An 18,186-nucleotide genomic window follows, 5' to 3' on the forward strand; every position below is an offset into this window, starting at 1 on the left:
AAAGAAAACTTAAGTTTTATTGTGGCAATAACTCTTGCGGTATCCTATAGCAATAGAAGCTCTGTGAAGTCCAAGCATGTTGAGATAAAGTTCCAGGTTGTGAAAGAGGGAATTCGAACTAGACAAATATCTATAGAGCATATAGGAAGATTTGATAATTGTGGATCCACCCACTAAGGGATTACTACCAAAGTATTTCATTAGAATACAACCCAAATGGGTGTTATGTTGTTCGAGAAAACTTCTGTTTAGTGGGAGTAAATTTTGTTATATTGCTCTATATTATGGTTATGGACATATTGCTATGTAACTAAAGTTATTCTATATGGAATTAAAGTTTGTTTGGTCTACTACATATGTTATTTGGTTTTGGTGTGATCTCACTATGGAATTAGGTTGACCAATTGAAAATAGGCCTTTTTTAATCACATTGCGTGAAATTTCCCTGCTACACTCCATAGTTGAGTTGTTGTTGATTATGTTTTTCATTTGTAATTATTCAAGGGTTTTATGTATGTCGTTGATAATGTTGGGATATTAAACTAATAATTAAACTTGATTTTTGTAGTAGAATTATCTAGATTTGATAAATGTCTAGATATTATATAGAATTCTCTAGAATTGTGTAGTAGAATATCTAGATATCTATACATATATAAAGGGCGAGTTTTAGCCTTAATTGTAAATACTTATAAGTTTTGGATTGTATTGTAAATATTAGATATTTTGGTTGGTCTATAAAAAAATTAATTCAATTATTTGATATAGTTGTTACAAATCACCAATTATAAACTTCATTTGAATCAAATCATCTCAATCTTACACTAATAATATTTCGTCCATAGTAATAGAATAGACAGTTACACTAATTAGAATGATAAATGTGGCATGCAAGTTTTCTTCAATAAGGTTTATAAATTTTTGGCACTTACAAATTTTTAATAATTTTGATTTAATTTCAATATTCAATAATAAGTAATTGACTTTGTAACCGCCACATTATTACACATTTTTATTAATTGTATTAATAATAATTTAATGTAAATTTTAACATACTATAATTTCTCTATATTTGTTGTCTTTATATATGTGTCATTCTCTAGCTTATAACCCACTTTCTTATTACCTTCACCTATAATCTATTGCATCACTGAATTTTTTACAAAAAGAATTTGTTTTTACTATGGTTCTTGCTCTTTATCAATAGTATCTTTGTAGGAACTGGCAGCGGAAGCGATCGAGGAATTTAAATCGAACAAATAAATCACATAATAATCAGATCTATTTAGCAGATTATTTAGACAAATTCTATTCGCGTAATTTTCACATGTATCATGCTCATAACTTGAATTGATCATGCTTTAAGTATAATTGAAACCTAAAACATGTTTTTCTACGGAGCAGAAATAATACCTTATTAATTCTCTAAAGAATTGACGATGGCTAGCGACTTCTCCACGTGACACTTTGAATACTAGACCACGGATCTTCTCTCTGGTTCCCGAACTGTACTCTAAAGAATCTCACCGGAATACTAGGACTTAAATAAAGAAGACAGAAGAAATCCTTCTCCAATTAGGAGAAAAATTCGAACTCCTCTAGGTAGAGGGGGACGAAAATTTAAGCAAGAATAATTATGATTTCTGTCTCCTTTATTCTCCTATTTATATTAAGTTCCTTTTGGGCCCATACAGGGATCTATGGAAGATTTTGGATATGGGCTCATCCAATTTACTTTTTACTAATTAAATTGAACCCACATTTTAATATAAGCTTTAATTGGAATATTACGAGCAGCCACTACAGAAGCAATATTGAACTCTCCCCATCCAAATCCGAAATTAAAAGTAATCCGAATTTCCGTTTTAACTTTCATTTCTCGCGCTTAAGATAAAAATGTTAATTAATTAATTAATGCCTACTATGGACTTAATTAATTAACTTCTTATTAATTCCAAGAGTGGACTTAGCATGAAACGCTTATTTATTATTTTTAGAGTAATCAAACTCCAACTAGCTAGGTTCCGAAAAATAAAACCTTGTTTCGCGCTCCTCTTGAGGACATTATCAAACGAGACTCTCCTCGCGCACGATTCAATATAAATGCAATCCTAGCACCGCTAGATATTAATGCATAAGTCAAAGTAAGTCAAAGTAATGCATAATCAATACCGTATGCTCAATGCTAACCTACATTAATTAAGAAACAAATATTTATCAAGACCTCGTCTTTCAGTAGATAGCACAAAGACACATCTTGTTGTTAGATCCGTTCAGTGCTTTATCACACCAATGTCATCTTATTTCAGTAAGGCTTAGAAATATGCGGACCGACATTGCAACCTTTCACGATGGATAGTCTAATTCCATCTAGGTCGTGAAATTCTTCTTTTTCTTTGTTTAGGACTGCCTGTGTTACCTTAAAGTGGACGTCGCCCACAACCGGTCTACTAAAACAAAGACTTAAACTTTGTTAAGTTAACTTATACATTTAAACATGCATTTAATATCCATTAAATGTAAAACATAATAATCTGTTTTATTCCTTGGAAAATAAAATAAGAGTTTTACAGTATTCAATCACTAGAAACGTGATTTCTAGTATACAAACTCTAACAATCTCCCACTTATACTCAAAACACTTTCGAGTATACAAAAAAAAATGTGCTAACGTCTAATTCTCCCACTTATACTGAAAGCGGATTGAGGTCTTGTATTAGTCGAACTCTCATTCCTTCAACATGGCTCTCAAACGGCTAGACCGCTAATGCCTGCGTGAAAGGATCTGCCAGGTTGTTTTCTGACTCAATCTTGACCACCTATATGTCTCCTCTCTGCACTATATCTCTAATGATATGATACTTCCTCTCTATATATTTGCTCGCTTTATGAGCCCGCGGTTCCCTCGAATTCGCCACAGCACTAGAATTGTCACAATAAATGGTGATGCTCTTGGGCATATTCGTAACCACACCTAAGTCCAAAAGGAAGTTCTTAAGCCATACAGCCTCTTTTGCAGCCTCCGAAGCGGCCACATATTCGGCTTCCATGGTAGAGTCTGCAATGCATTTCTGATTTACACTCTTCCAAATTACGGTTCCACCTCCTAAGGTAAACACATATCCTGAAGTAGATTTTCTCGGATCTACATCAGCTTGAAAGTCTGAATCTGTATATCCTAAAGGCAGAGCTCAGCTGCATTGTAACCTAGAACATAGCCCTTAGTCTGATTAAGGTACTTGAGTATGTTCTTTACGGCAGTCCAATGTCCTTGGTCCGGATTTTATTGATATCTTTGCTACCATGCCAATAGCAAAACAAATATTAGGTCTAGTACAAAGCATAGCATACATGAGACTACCAACAGCCGAGGCATATGGTATCCTTCTCATCTCTGCTATCTCAGATGCTGTCTTTGGACGTATCTCTTGAGATAAATGGATGCCGTGTCTAAAAGGTAAGAAACCTTTCTTGGCATCTTGCATGCTAAAGCGTCTAAGTACTGTATCGATGTAAGATTCTTGGGATAAGCACAACGTTCTCTTTGCACGGTCACGAAGGACCTTGATACCGACAATGCGTCCCGAACTGGCTTGAAAACCCATATCTTTCATCTCGAACTGGCTTGAAAACCAAGTTCGTACTGATGACAACATCTTTTTATTGTTTCCAATTAGAAGAATGTCATCTACATATAAAACTAAGAACACAACATTTCATTTTTCAACCTTCTTATACACGCAGCTTTCATTAGGGCATTTTACGAATCCAAACTTTTGAACAGTTTGATCAAAACACTAGTTCCATGATCTAGATGCTTGCTTGAGGCCATAAGTGGCCTTCTTAAGCTTCCAAACCATGTGTTCCTTGCCCTTTACCACATAGTCTTCGGGTTGTTCCATGTAGATGGTCTCCTCAAGACTCCCGTTTAAAAATGCAGTCTTAACGTTCATCTGCCATACTTCCCAATCCATATAATCTGCTATAGAAAAAAGTATATGGATCGATTTGAGCATGGCTACTGGGGAGAAAGTCCATCATAATCGATGCCTTCCCGTTGGGTATACCCCTTAGCCACTAGTCTTGCCTTGAAGACTTTAACTAGTCCATCGGGTCCACGTTTACGTTTGTATATCCACTTGCTCCCAATGGCAGTACAGCCTTCGGGTAGGATAGACAAATCATAGACGTCTTTGTCTACCATTGATTGTAGTTCCGAATCCATTGCTTTCACCCATTCGCAATGATTGACATCTGTCTGCGTCTCTGTAAGATTCCAGGGATCAAGTACATTGCTTTCCGAGGAGTGATTCATACACTCTCCCAAACCAATGTATCTTTCGGGCTCATGTGAGACTCTCTCACTGCGACGCGACACTACAACATTCGAAGTAGTTGTTTAAATTTCTGGAATTGTTTGTACACTAGGTACTTGTTCTTGGTTAATGGAACTTGTGACTGAAGTTAGCTCATCAAGAGCTACCTCACTGTTGGACTTATGATTCATTACAAAGTCTTCCTCTAAGAATGTGGCATGAGTGCTCACAATGACTTTCTTATCTCGGAGACTATAGAATTCATAAGCTTTCGATCCTCTAGGGTAACATATAAAACAAACATACCTCCGTCCTAGATTCCAGCTTAGGTGGATCCTTTTCCAATACATGAGCCGGACACCCCCACACTTTGAGATGTTCTAGATTGGGCTTACGCCCAGTCCACAACTCATATGGGGTAGTAGGAACAGATTTAGAAGGTAAATTGTCTAATATATGGCTTGCAGATAGCAAGGCATATTCCCAAAATGAAATTGGTAACCGTGCAAAACTCATCATCGATCGGACCATGTTTAACAAGGTCCTATTCCTTCTTTCAGCTACGCCATTCTGCTGGGGTGTGCCCGCCGCAGTCAGTTGAGATTGAATTCCCGACACTGATAAGTAGTCCAAAAACTCGGCACTTAGGTATTCGCCTCCGTGATCAGATCGCAGGCCTTAAACTCCTTGAACTTGTCAAAAGTTTCAGACTTGTAGCGCATCAAATAGAAGTATCCAATTTTCGAGAAGTCATCAATAAAGGTGATGAAGTATCGAAAATCGCCCCTTGCCTCGGTTGACATTGGTCCACACACATCAGTATGAACGAGCTCAAGTACTTCCTTGACCCTATTACCCTTTGACCTAAGAGGTCTCTTAGTCATCTTGCCTTCTAAACAGGATTCACATGTTGAAAACGGCTGCTTCTCAAGACCTTTAATAAGATCTTGATCAACCATAGCATGGGTCCTTCTTTCGTTGGCATGACCAAGTCTAAGGTCATAAGTATATTTTGTTCATTAAAATTGAAGGTTCTTTTCTTTTCTTTGAAACTTTCGATATAGAATTGAGTTCTGATTTACGTTGATTAAACTGTGTAGAAGTAATTGTGTACAGATTGTTTTCCATGATACCACGACAGATATAAGAACCATCTTTCTTAATAACGCAATTGTCATTAAAAGAAATCGAATATCCATCAAAAGATAATTTAGAAACTGAAATTAAATTTCTTTTAAAAGAAGGTATCAACAAAACATTCTTCAAATTCAAAAATCTATCACTACTTAAACGTAAATAAACGTCTCCCACTGCAACGGCCACCACTTTTGTAGCGTCCCCCAGCTGGACTTCGATCTCACGATCATGTAACCATCTTGTCACCTGCATTAAGTCAGGATCAAAACATATATGATCAGTAGCTCTAGTATCAATAACCCATGTATGAGTAGATGTTGAAGCCAAACATGACTCGACTACTAGAGCATGGTGCATACCTGTACCCTTGCCCTTTTAAGGACAATCTGGCTTTCATTGACCTTTCTCTCCACGCTTGAAGCACTTTCCAGTAGGCTTCTTGTCGGCCTTTCTCTTCTTCTTTCCCTTAGCACGCTTAGCTGCAACTGGGTTCGGCCCCTTATTCTTTCCTGCGCGAGGCCTAGGGCCAGAGGAATGAGGTGCCAAACTCAGCATAGCTACCTTAGCCTGAACCATGAGGTCCTCCGCCGACTGAAGCTCAGTCAGCAGTTCTGCCAAAGTGTAATCCCGCTTGTTCATCTCAAAGTTGAGCTTGAACTGTAGGAAGCTAGGGGGAAGACTATGAATAATTATAGTAACTTGGGACCTGGGATCAATCTTCCCTCCCAAAACCTCAATCTGGTTGAGGTGGCTCATCATCTCGAGGATAGCCACATCATCGGAGGCTCCGTCAGATAGGGCTACCGACCTCGATCGTTTGCTAGAGGAGCTGGAGGAGGATGCTACTACTCCGCCCCTATACTTCGGATGAAGGCGCCCCTCCTGCCAACAAGCGAGGTACTTGAACACTTTGAACTCCAAGCTTTAGTAGGTTGCCAAGGCGGCATTGATGATGTCGAGCTCGCTCTTGCCGCTCCCCGCCGCCCGCTCTTCCTGTTGGAAGTACCCCTGGAACTTACCAATTGCATCGTTGCATCTGAAGATGCAATTGCGCACCATACTATCATTGCGATAGATGGTTCCTCCGGCCGGGTTTCACTGTAAAGACGAGTGATGTTCCACCAATACGTTTCCCCGGTTTTGCTTCGTGCCAACGTCCGGATCTTCGGAGACTGCCAAGTTGGCTTTGAACATCGCCATCATCTCACCCGAGTGTACGAGGTGCAGGTGCCACGAGTAGGAAGAGTAGGAGTAGGAATAGAAGTAGGAGTAGGAGTAGAGCTGCTGCTTCCTCTCGATCCGGGTTCGGGTGCCCACTCGAACCCAGAGGTATTTTGACCGTCCACCGGGTAAGGACGGTAGCCACCCGCAACTTGCGAACCTTGGGTTTGAGGAGGGGCCGTAAATTGCGTTTCCGGACTAGGGAATGAGTCGGAGTTGAACCAATCGTGGTTCCAACCGCGATTGCCGGAGGGGTGATGGCCGGAGCCGGACATTGTGTAGTGTGGTGGGAATTTAGATGAGAGAATATGAGAAAAAAGACGAGAGAATGTAGATGATAGAATAGATGAGAATGTGATTTTTTTTTTGTATTGAAGTGGGGGTATTTATAGATGAAAATGTAAGATATTAGAGCCCTTTCTTTTGGGCACGGAAATTTAGGAGATAGTATAAAGTGGTGTAAATGGAGTTGGTAGTAAAATAAATTTTTATCATAAATAGAAATGGCTCAAATATGTTGGGATACCCCAAAAAGGAATAAGGATCTAATATCTTGGAACGGAGGAAGTACTAACTAATTGTCGAGCTTAAATACAACAAAAAATGTAGTTGATCGTATGGAAGATTGCAACGGATCCAAAAGCCATATTATCATAGAGAGCATTATGCGATTGATTAAGTAATTATCGCTTTCAAAAAATCAAGAACATTATCTTAATAGATAATTCAATTGTAGCTATAGAGTATATCTTGTGATGCTAATTCGAATAAAGATGTCGTAGTGGTACAAGAATCCGTGTGCAAGTAGCAAATGAGAAACATGCAGCTATTAACATATATGGCATCTTTTGGCTTTTTTGAATTCACCAAGTTGGTGCGCCATCAATAAGCTATCACCAAATATTTAATAAGTAGTGGTCAAGCTTTCTTGATTGATCAAATGCACATTATTATATCTAGCTTAGTGGCTTGTTCTGAAAAATAATGCATTTCAATTCGGTCCATAACCATAATTTGGAATGGCATCCCAACACCTTGGGCAAAGACTTTTTAATGGGTAACTTTGTGATGGAAACATATACCCCATATAACTTTCGAATACGGAATTCTCTAGAGTTAGGCAATAAAATAACAAAGTGTAATCAAATTTTAGTATGTATCGTACTTTTAAAATCTGAATGATAAATTAAGAAATTTCATAAAAATTCAATTCTCTTATTTAACTAAATTTATGTAACTATTTTACTTTCTGATGCTCAAACGATATCTTTTAATCATTTATGTAACTATTTATTGACGATACTAAAATTTTTACATATGTACAACAATTTAGCATCGAATTATCCCCTAGAAAAGCTATCATGGGACAATTGAGATTTTTAAATTTTTATAATTTTTCATTAAAATTTTAAAAGATGCAGAAAAATCAGAATTTGACAAAACTTTGTAAACTTATTTTAATAGGCCATTAACCAAATTCTAAACTATTCGTTGTAGTATGTTAAACATGACTGTCACCGATATTAAATGGGTTGAAAGTGTAAAGTAATTTAATAATTTTTTTTAATTAGATTTCTGTCCCTTGCATAAAATAATTGTTCAAAACTCCCTAAAATTGGCCTTTTATATATTAATAGATTAATTAATTTATTTATTTACAAAGGGAGAAAGAAGAAAAGCACAGTGGAGAAGGAAATCAAGATAATGTCTTGATTGATGCCAAGCCTTGATCTTCAAATTCCATCCCTATCAACTGCCTCGCCCTATGGGACTCCACTACCCAATCCGTGGTGCCCAATATCCAAGCCATGAGCAGCGCACACACGATTTGGGTCCCCAGTAGGCCCAACCATAACCCCAACAGGCCCATTTCCAACACAAAGCCCATCCATATTGCCAGTGGCAATCCAACCCCATAAAACGACCCCACATTTATATGGGCGCTGAGGGACACCCTCGCGCTTCCCCTCAGCACCCCACACCCGGTGGTCTGCGGGTAGTTTCCCAGTTCACAGAGCCCCACCACCGGCATCAGCGCCGCCGTCAGGGCGGCCACGGCCTTGTCGTCCGTGAACGCCCGGCCCCATGCGCCGGCTACAGCCAGCATGGACGACGAGGTCGCCAGGCTGGTGGCGGCCGCACACGCGACCGCCACCAGCGAGGCCCCCCTCGCCCGCCCCGGCTGCCCGGCGCCCAGCTCGTTCCCGACGCGGACTGATGCTGCAAGGCCTAGGGCGGACGGGAAGACGTAGGCGAGGGAGGTCGCCTGTGTGAGGATTCCCATGCAGGCGACGGCCTCGGCGGCATCCGGGAGGACGCCCGCCAGGAGAATCATGATCTCGTACCACCACCACTCCAGGCAGACGGCGGCGCAGCTAGGCAGCGCCAGCTTTAGCAGCGCCTGCCACTCCTTGGCAGTGGCGGTTGCGCCGCCACCGCCAAGGGAAGAAAGGTTTTCTACATGAGATAGTAGAGTTGTCAACTGGGCCAGGTCGGCTGCTGCAGAAGCGAGGGCCACGCCAGGGACACCAAGACGAAGGTGGGCAACAAGGAGGTAGGCAGTGGGGACATGGAAGGCGAGGGCGACGATGGCGCTAGACATGATTGGGGAAATGATGTTTTGAGCTCTGAGGTAGATCTTGAGGGGGTTGATGAGGGATTGGAAGAGGAGGGAGGGGAGGGAGAAGGCGAGGTAGGGGACGGCGGCGGCGGAGATGGAAGAGTCAAGCTTGAAGAAGAGGAGGAAAGGGTGGATGTTGAGCCATAGGATTGAGATAGGGATGCATGAGAGTGAGAGGAGGAGGAGAGTGCGATAGAGGGTTTGGGAGAGGAGGGGCCATTGCTTGGCTCCGAAGGCTTGGGAGGAGATGGGCTCCATGCCGAGGGAGAGGCCGTAGAGGATGGAGTAGCCGGAGATGTTGGCAATGGCGATGGCGAGGGAGCCGCCGGCAAGGGCGTCCTTGCCGAGATTGCCGAGGAAGAGCATGGAGATGAAGGACTTGCCGTAGGTTAGGAGGCCGGTGATGATCATGGGGAAGGCTATTGTGTACAGCATTTTCATCTCAACAATCACCTCTTTGAAAGAGAGGCGTGAGCAGCCATGGAAGTCGGAAATGACCTTTGCACCGCGTTGGGTGCGAAGAAGAGGTGATGAAGGCATGGAAGCATTTACCAAAACTCACAGCAACAAGTAACGTGTTGAGTGTGTTCAAAAAAGGTGGGTGTTTGTGGTGTGGGAACAGATGAGAGATATATATATGGAAGAAGACAAGGCAGATATTTGTAACTACTTACTGCTAGACAAGGCTAAGAGCATTCACCCCACTTACCAACACTATCCTCATCATGATCTTCTACATAATAAACTTACATACCTTTAATTAAGTATATGGCATTCAAGGACTCACTTCTCACACCTTCTTTTCATCTCATATCTTCCATTTCTGTTTATTTTTAATTTTGTTTTTGTGGCCACTTCTCTATCCTTTGAGGTTTAGTTGAAAATCGCAAGAGAACAAAATATAGGTTTATTCATAAAAAATGACATAATTAAAATTATCTAATTGTTTAATTTAAAAAAATATATTATCATATGGCTCAAAATATATCTAAATCTAAAAGCTAATACTAGTACTTCATTTCTAAGAGTAGATCAAATATAATTATTTTTGTTAGTGTTGAACATGGTAGATTGATATATATACTTGGACGAGGGTAGTGATTTAGGATTTAATGTTTTTTTTGCTATTAAGTTGTTATATGTTACATTTTCTAACAGTCAGGATCATACTTTGGAGTTTGTACAATATTTAAAGTTTGCATTTAATTACATTTCTATACTTAGATGACTAAAAATATAAACTCTCCCTCCATTTCTTAAAATATGAACTTTTGAAACTGCACGAATTTTAAAGCAAAATTGATAAATTAAGAAATAGAAAAAGAAAAAATAGGTAAAGTAAGAAGCATGAGGAGAAAAATAGTGTAATTAGTGTTAGTGTATTGTAGGGTCCATTTACAAAAATTGAAAGTTCTATTTATAGAAAATGAAAAAAAGGAAAGAATTTTAATTTTAGAAAATGGAGAGAGTAATAATTATTATCTAAAATTATTTTCCAAAATAAATTAACTATGTTAAATTCGTCATAGGGCACGTAATATCTTTATTATGTTCGTTAAGTTGATACACCCATAAACTAGATCATTATTTAATCGTAAAGAGAAGCAATATGCAACATAAAGATTAAGAAACAAAAGATTAGACGTTATTTGATTGAACATTTGATTATCCTTTTATTAAAAGATTAAATCACTTTATAATTAACTGCAAACTGAAAAGTCCATATCTAATACTTTTGATTATCATTTTATTAAAATATTAAATCAATTAATAATTAACTGCAAACTGTAAAGTCCACATTTAAATACTTCTTTCATCTTTTTAATAAAGACATTTCTTTTCACTACTTCAATTAAGAAATAAGTTAATATTAGAGATAATAAAGTAAAAAAGAAATAAGTTAATATTAGAGATAATAAAGTAAAAGATAGAAGAAAGTACGAGAAAAAAAATATAATTATTACATTTTGCTAAAACAAAAATAACTTTATTATAATAAATAGATGATGAATTAAGAAAATTCTAGTTAACTATAATAAATATTCTAGTTTTTAAAATATGCTTTAAAATATTTCAAAATATGTTTAATTTTCATTTATTTATAAAAATTTTAAATTAGTACTCCCTCCATTCCATAGTAATGGAGGCAAAACTTTTCGGAAAAAATGAAATGACTCAACTATCTTGTGACAACCCAAAAAGAAATACGACTCAACTACTTTGAGACGGAAGGAGTATTAGATTGACCACATGTTAATTTTATTGATGGCAGGCCAACTAGCCCTTTGGGCTATCCCAAAACCTGAATATTTAAGGTTAGAGTTGAATATTTAAATTCGATAAAATCACATTCTGATTAGCTCTCACCTAATTAACCTGTAGCCCGAGCCCTAAATTTACTGAGCTGGCCCAATTAATGTCCGTAGCTAATAAACCTCGAAAATATCGATTATATAGTTATTCTAGCATACGAAATATCATTTTAAAATAAAGTGTGCTGGATCGAAGGTGAGTACCTCACGTGCAAGTTGGGCAGGAGTTGTTATTCTCCCTACTGCAACGACAGAAGTACATGTGAAATACCCTTCTATTTATGTCAGCTGCGCTGCCCATGCAACAGCACCACTATAACAAATTTACAAATCAATATATTCACTACTTCTTATCAAACTCCATTATTGTCAAGTAAATGTATAAATCTGGGTGTAAATATAAGAGTGGAGAAATGGATAACTCACTCCCAAAAAAGGGTTAAAAGGAGGAAAAGTTATCAAAAAAGATACTCTCTCCGTTCCATGTTAATAGAGACATTTCTTTTCGACACAGAGTTTAAGAATAGTGTGTTAAATAAATAATGAATAAAGTAAGAAAGAAGAAGCGAGAATGAGAATAAAGTAAGAAAGAATAAAGTAAAAGAGAGAATTACTTTAAAAAACAGAAATAACTCAATTAACTTAAACTTCCCAAGATAGGAAAATGACTTTATTAACATGGAACGGAACGAGTGTAAATTAGACGTGACCTTCATCAAGTTGACGTAGAACGAAAATGAGTGTTTTTCAACATACCCCTGCATTGCACATATGGGCTATAATGCACAACGGACTTCCACACGCGCAAACAAATAGTTCCATATCAACTTGGGTCTACTCTGATACCATATAGAATTAGGACATTAATCATCCCGTATAAATCCGGGTGTAAAAATATGAGTGAAGAAATGAATCACTCACCCCTTAAAAGGGTCCAAAAGGAGGAAGAGTTATCCAAAAACATATAGATGAGACATGATCATCATCAAGTGGACGTGGAACAAGAATGAGTGTTTATCAACAATGAGAAAGGGCAAGGCAGAAAACTATCACTACCGTTAAAGAAATTCATCACTAAGTCGACATGGAACAAGAATGAGAGTTTTCCAACTATGAGGAAGGGCAAGGTAAAAAACTATCACTATCGGTAGAGAAAGAAACAACAGTTAATTGGTATACATGTGAGGAAAGGCAAGGTAAAAAACTATCACTATCAGTTGAGAAATTGATTGAGAACTCAAAAGAAGTAACACTCAACCAAGGCTGAAGAACAAAGAAATATCAGTAGCTACTGCTTTTATAATGCATTCCTTTCAATACAGCAGAGAGAGCAGAAGAGGGTAGGCCACAAAAAGGGATGTATCATTGCTTGAAATGAAGAATACAAAAATCATTACCATTTTCATCACAAGTAAACAGGGACCATCATGTCCTCCTTCTTCCCTTAAGACAGACATGATCTTGCTTTATCACATCCCCACTTCTGGGGTCTTGTTGCTCGAAACAGGTCCAGCATCGGCATAAAGTTTCGTGATCATGCTGTCAATTTTTATACCCCAATTGATACTAGTGTAGCTTATCCATCAAATTAACAAGACACCAACTTTACTAATTTGGACATGATCTCCAAAGATTGGACATCTCATTTATTCTTGCCGCATCTTTCTGTGCAGCTCAGAAAGAAGTGTCAGCAACATGATATTTATTCTAAAAGATGATCAACAAAGCAAGGCAATTTGATGATGTTCCTTTTCTAACTGACAAACTTGGGAGTCATTCAATTGAATTTAAGTACATATTTGCACAGAAGAAATTAGGGTTAAAAAAACCACTGTGAGAAGGCATCTTGGTGGTGTGCTTGGGATTTCTTCTGACATCAAAACCTTCAATTATTTAGAGACTTTCATCTGTGCTGCAGAGGGAAATTAAAAATTCATTAAAGTTGAGAGAAAAGTACTGAAGAAAAAAACTACTTCCTACGGCGGTATCAGGAATACATACTTCTGAATTTGAATTTTGAGGTTATTATTTCAGTAGATAGCTCTAGCATTTTTCCAGTACGGGGACTGTGAATCATGTTATCATTCACATTTCAAGTTTTTAAGTTCCCAGTCATAATTTCCAAGAAACTTCCAGTACATATGCAGGTAATTAAAGGCTAAGCAAGGGAAGCAAGTAAACACAGTTCGACAAGAGGAACAAGTCAAAATCTCCATTTAATATATAAGAAAGAGGCAGCTCCAGTAATAGTTTCTTAATAAAAGGAGTTTTACAACCTCATTTTTATATATTCCACAACCAAGTAAACTTATGAATAGTCATTTAAAACCAGGCAATTTTCTAGTGGATCCGATTCAGACACAAGCCACCCAATAAATCATTTAGCATCAATCATGATGCTGAGGATGGAGGAATTATTATCTACCATAAATGGATAAAATATGAGTGATTCATAAAGCTATAAGCAACAGGAAAAATAGAGTATATGAGCTTTATATGAAATTTATAACAACTACATATTAACCATCTGTGGGGACCTAAAGCTGGGCCAAATTTTCTGCTGAAGAACATGCAAACATTCAAACAAAAGGACCCAAAGTGGGCCTATTCTATGCTTCGCTGTAAAAGCAACATCTAATCAACTTCCCTCCTAAAAGAATCCTGGTCCCCTACCATCCCTCCATATGATACAGGCACAACTCATATGAAGAAAGGGCCATTCTTTGGCAGCTATTACAATTGTATCAGGCTTTAGAAAATTGAAATTTCAGGGAATGGTTAACAATTTGCAGATACAAAGGTACTTGAATACTTCATAAGTTTTCAATTTGACCATCAAGCAGCACCAAGAGAAGAAAGCTCATATTCACAATACAGAGTGCCAACAACTGAAATTAACATGCAAGCCAGAATATATAGGCTTTAGCAAAGTCCAACTTTGTTGGTCATGAAATGTCTTCTATTTTAACAAAAGTTCAAAGTCAACAAAGAATGGACGAAATTACCAGGACATTATTGAAAATCCTTCTAATGCAGTTACTGCTAGACAACATAGATAGTTGCAGTTCTCTTTTTGCCAGAAAAGTGCAACCCTCAGGCCTTTTGGCTTGCATTCCAGCATTTAAGGCAGGAAAGAGTCGAAAAACCTCTTAGTATTTTGACAAGGTCATGGCTTCTATATTGTATGAGACTCAAGTCTATTTTATCAACACTAAGATATATTTAAATTGAGACCAGTCTGAAATTCATGTACTAAAAAGTTGGATTGCTTGGTTGATTGGTTTGGATGTGAGGGACTGGGTGAAAGTATTAAAAAAAGAGACGCTGGGTAACAAGGTATGATTGCATGAATAGTGTTTTGATACCTCATTTAGGCAATGGGCCATACCACCCCCTTAAGCCGGGGAAAACTAAATCACTCCATGTTGATATATTATCTTACTCTTTCCCTTTCCCTTTCCCCTATTCTAACTATTAACCAAGCACCCCTTAGATTTATGTTTTGGAAAGAAGTGAATAGCAGAGGGTTGATGCTATGTACTGAATCTTACTGTGAGAAAGCAAAAGAGTTTGTTAATGTAGTTGAAATCATTAAGTTTGTAGTTGTTGATTGATCCCTAGTTGAGGATTTCAAAATCATAATAACAACTCGAGGACTTGTTCAGGAGTGTCCTCAGTGCAATAAATTTCTACTAATCAAGCTCTATTTAGTCCTAAGTATCCTGAAATCCAAAGGATGTCTGTTATTTAAAATAATTACCAAAATATTTGCTAGTCCAGCCATTTTTGGAATCAAGATGTTAACAAGTCTAGCAGCCAGCCAGCCAACAATTCCAAATTTTCAATATTAGTATTTGTTCCTCGCCTCTCTTTACTTATAATTTTTCTTCCTTACTGTCCTTGGAAAACATTATCTCTTGTGTTGTTTAACAACAGGGGGAGCAGATATGGCAGAGAGTTGAGAACCCTGTCAGTTGTACATTTGGATCAATTGAAAATTTATTAAATTATTACCTCCATCCATGAATAAATGTCGCACTTCGACTTGACACTAGTTTTAAGAAATGTAAAGTGAAGTGGGTAGAAAAAAGTAATTGGGATGTGGTTTCTACTTTTATAAATTAGTTTTATAATCAAATGTGAGTGACATAAGTTAGTGTTTATCAAAAATAGTAAAAGTGAAATAGGACATTTAATGGTGGACATCCCAAATGGCATTATGGGACACTTAATGGCGAACAGGGGGAGTACATGACAAAATTTGAGCTGCTGCACCTCTAGCCCTATGTTAGCTAAGTTTGGACATAACAGTTGGTTAAGTTCTATCACTTATTCCAGAAAAAAAATGTTCAAAACAAGCTTTTCAGTTTTCCAGCAACAGCTTCTATTTGTTGAAGTTATGAAAGAACAGGAAAACTATGATGCAAAATAATCAATAACAAACACCTATTGAACTAGCCCTGCCATTACATGCCAAAAAAACATTTTAAAGTACAAGAAAAATGACCTTTTGAGAAGGCATGTGTGTCAAACCATACATTTCTTCAGAGACTTCAAGCAGGTTGACAGTTCAAATCATCTCAAAGATCTGCTTGCATAACACTTTGACCATATCATTTTGCAGACATGGTATATAAATCATGATAATTTAATCATTCGAAAACTGAATTTCAGGGCCAGTCTTGTGATTGTAAAGAATGAGGAGTCATATTTTGACAGCAATACAGTAAAATATCATCAGAATTTACAAGAAACATGAGATGAAACTTACATTTATAGGCATTTCAGCTATGACAAGACCACTACTCTCTTCAAGGTTTTTCAGAATCACTACTTCTCCTCCAACAACCATGCTAATCACTATTCCATCTATATGCTCAGGAAAAAAAAAGTTAATATCATTTCAATATAAAAAGGAAATTGCAAAACCATGAAGAAGTGGAAAGAAAGGGAAATGCTATATGAAACATGCAACTGATATTCCCAGCAATTTTGCATGACGCAGAAGTGAAAAATAAGGACAGGGAACATACAACACCCATCAGCCCCAGCATTCTTGCAAGCCAAATTCAGACTCCTTTATTTAAAACAAACCTGCTGACAAACAAGCCGTCATTCGCCTCATATAGGTCTCCTGCAAGAGAGCATAATCGCTTTCTCAAGTTTACAACTTACAAAGTCATAGAGAGAGAGAGAGAGATGGTTTGAGATCATGTGCCATATTTAATCCTTGTGAAGGAGAGCAGAAATATATTAAGTAGCTATTTACATTTTTGTGTTTTTATATCTGATCCCTAATTACCGAAGAAGATTAGTATTCTAATTTCTGGTCAAATAGAAGTGGGGTTTTCCTGATATGGTTACTACTTTACTATACTACTATAAGATTAGATATATGATAGATCCAAACTCAGGTCACAAACTGACCTGATTAGCTATAAATGATAATTGCATTCACAGTATCATCAACAAATCTCACTTATTTTCATGTTGAGTAACACATGTGAAACTTTTATCATTGTAATCTCCAGAAAATGCAGGATTGGGGCTACGGTAAACCATGCCAATATTAATTGATAGAGCTATAAGAGTATCCCAGAGCTGCATGACAAGCTAAATACCAGGAAATCAAGAGGTTAGGTTCTATGACATGAATTTGCATCTCATATCTGGTAAAATTACAATAGAAACTATTATATAGACAACACTTTGAGAATAGAGAAAGTAACAACCCATTACAAAACTTATACTATAATATGATCCATGTGTTCCCACTATTATTAATCCTCAAGCACCACCAGGTAATGTCAAAGCAACTGTTTTCCCAATGTCTCGCTCACCCTAGCAAGAAGACATCTTCACCAACCCAGTGTATCACTCATACCCTGAGCAGCATTCCTGGAGGGTTTTCTTCCAGCCATTTCATATTTGTTGAATTATTAGTTTGGTGCTTGTTTGATTTATGTGAGAAGTTTTCCCTTCTCTATACTTTCCTAACATGTATGCTAGTGTTATCAAGTGATGATAGAGAAACAACTCACTCCCTTTTCTCGTAATGCTCATGAAGTCAACATAAGAATTTCCAAACTTCAAAAAACCCTTCCACTGCGGAATTCTCTCGTTCCTAGCATCTGTGGTTTAAAACATGCCATATGCAATTCCCTCAATAATGATATCTAGCTTATTATATATTGATGACGAAGTAGCAATAAGCCAATATATTTAGTTCAAATATCCACATGTTTTTCTCTAATATATATTTCAATCGGCCCCTACAATATACTTTGACTGTGTGTATCATAAACAAGAGATGGTTGACATACTAATAAGATACTCAGTATTTCATAAATTAATGCATACAAGAAGACACCTATTTTCTTCTCAAGGCATATAACTATATAAGATCCCTCTACATGCATATTTGTTCGTCAGAAAAACAAACGCATACTTCAAGCTTATCGGCGTATAATTCACAGATAAAGAGGTGGCTACCATGTACTGGAAGCATCCATTGTTACAGGCATAAGCATGGCTGCAAGAAACACACCTTCTTCATTGGCAGCTCATAGTTGATCAACAT

General features: G+C 37.5%; 1 protein-coding gene and 1 long non-coding RNA gene across 11 annotated transcripts; both read right to left on the reverse strand.

The window, feature by feature from the left end:
- Positions 1-8,260: 8,260 nt before the first annotated feature.
- On the reverse strand, positions 8,261-9,953 carry LOC125193607 (protein DETOXIFICATION 51-like). The gene has a single exon (XM_048091439.1). The coding sequence runs from the start codon at positions 9,832-9,834 to the stop codon at positions 8,371-8,373; it is 1,464 nt and encodes a 487-aa protein (XP_047947396.1). The 5' UTR covers positions 9,835-9,953; the 3' UTR covers positions 8,261-8,370.
- A 2,917-nt stretch (positions 9,954-12,870) lies between these two features.
- On the reverse strand, positions 12,871-18,186 carry LOC125196324. Of its 10 annotated transcripts, none has more exons than XR_007171879.1 (6): positions 18,154-18,186; positions 17,086-17,219; positions 16,701-16,740; positions 16,378-16,475; positions 16,114-16,194; positions 12,871-13,518 (listed from the first exon to the last, which is right to left on the reverse strand). It is a non-coding gene; the product is annotated as an uncharacterized LOC125196324 (long non-coding RNA). The 10 variants fall into 10 exon arrangements; XR_007171875.1 differs by having other exon boundaries at positions 16,640-16,740; XR_007171880.1 differs by having other exon boundaries at positions 17,034-17,219.

This window comes from Salvia hispanica, chromosome 6 (assembly GCF_023119035.1).
Source record: "Salvia hispanica cultivar TCC Black 2014 chromosome 6, UniMelb_Shisp_WGS_1.0, whole genome shotgun sequence".
Taxonomy (NCBI): domain Eukaryota; kingdom Viridiplantae; phylum Streptophyta; class Magnoliopsida; order Lamiales; family Lamiaceae; genus Salvia; species Salvia hispanica.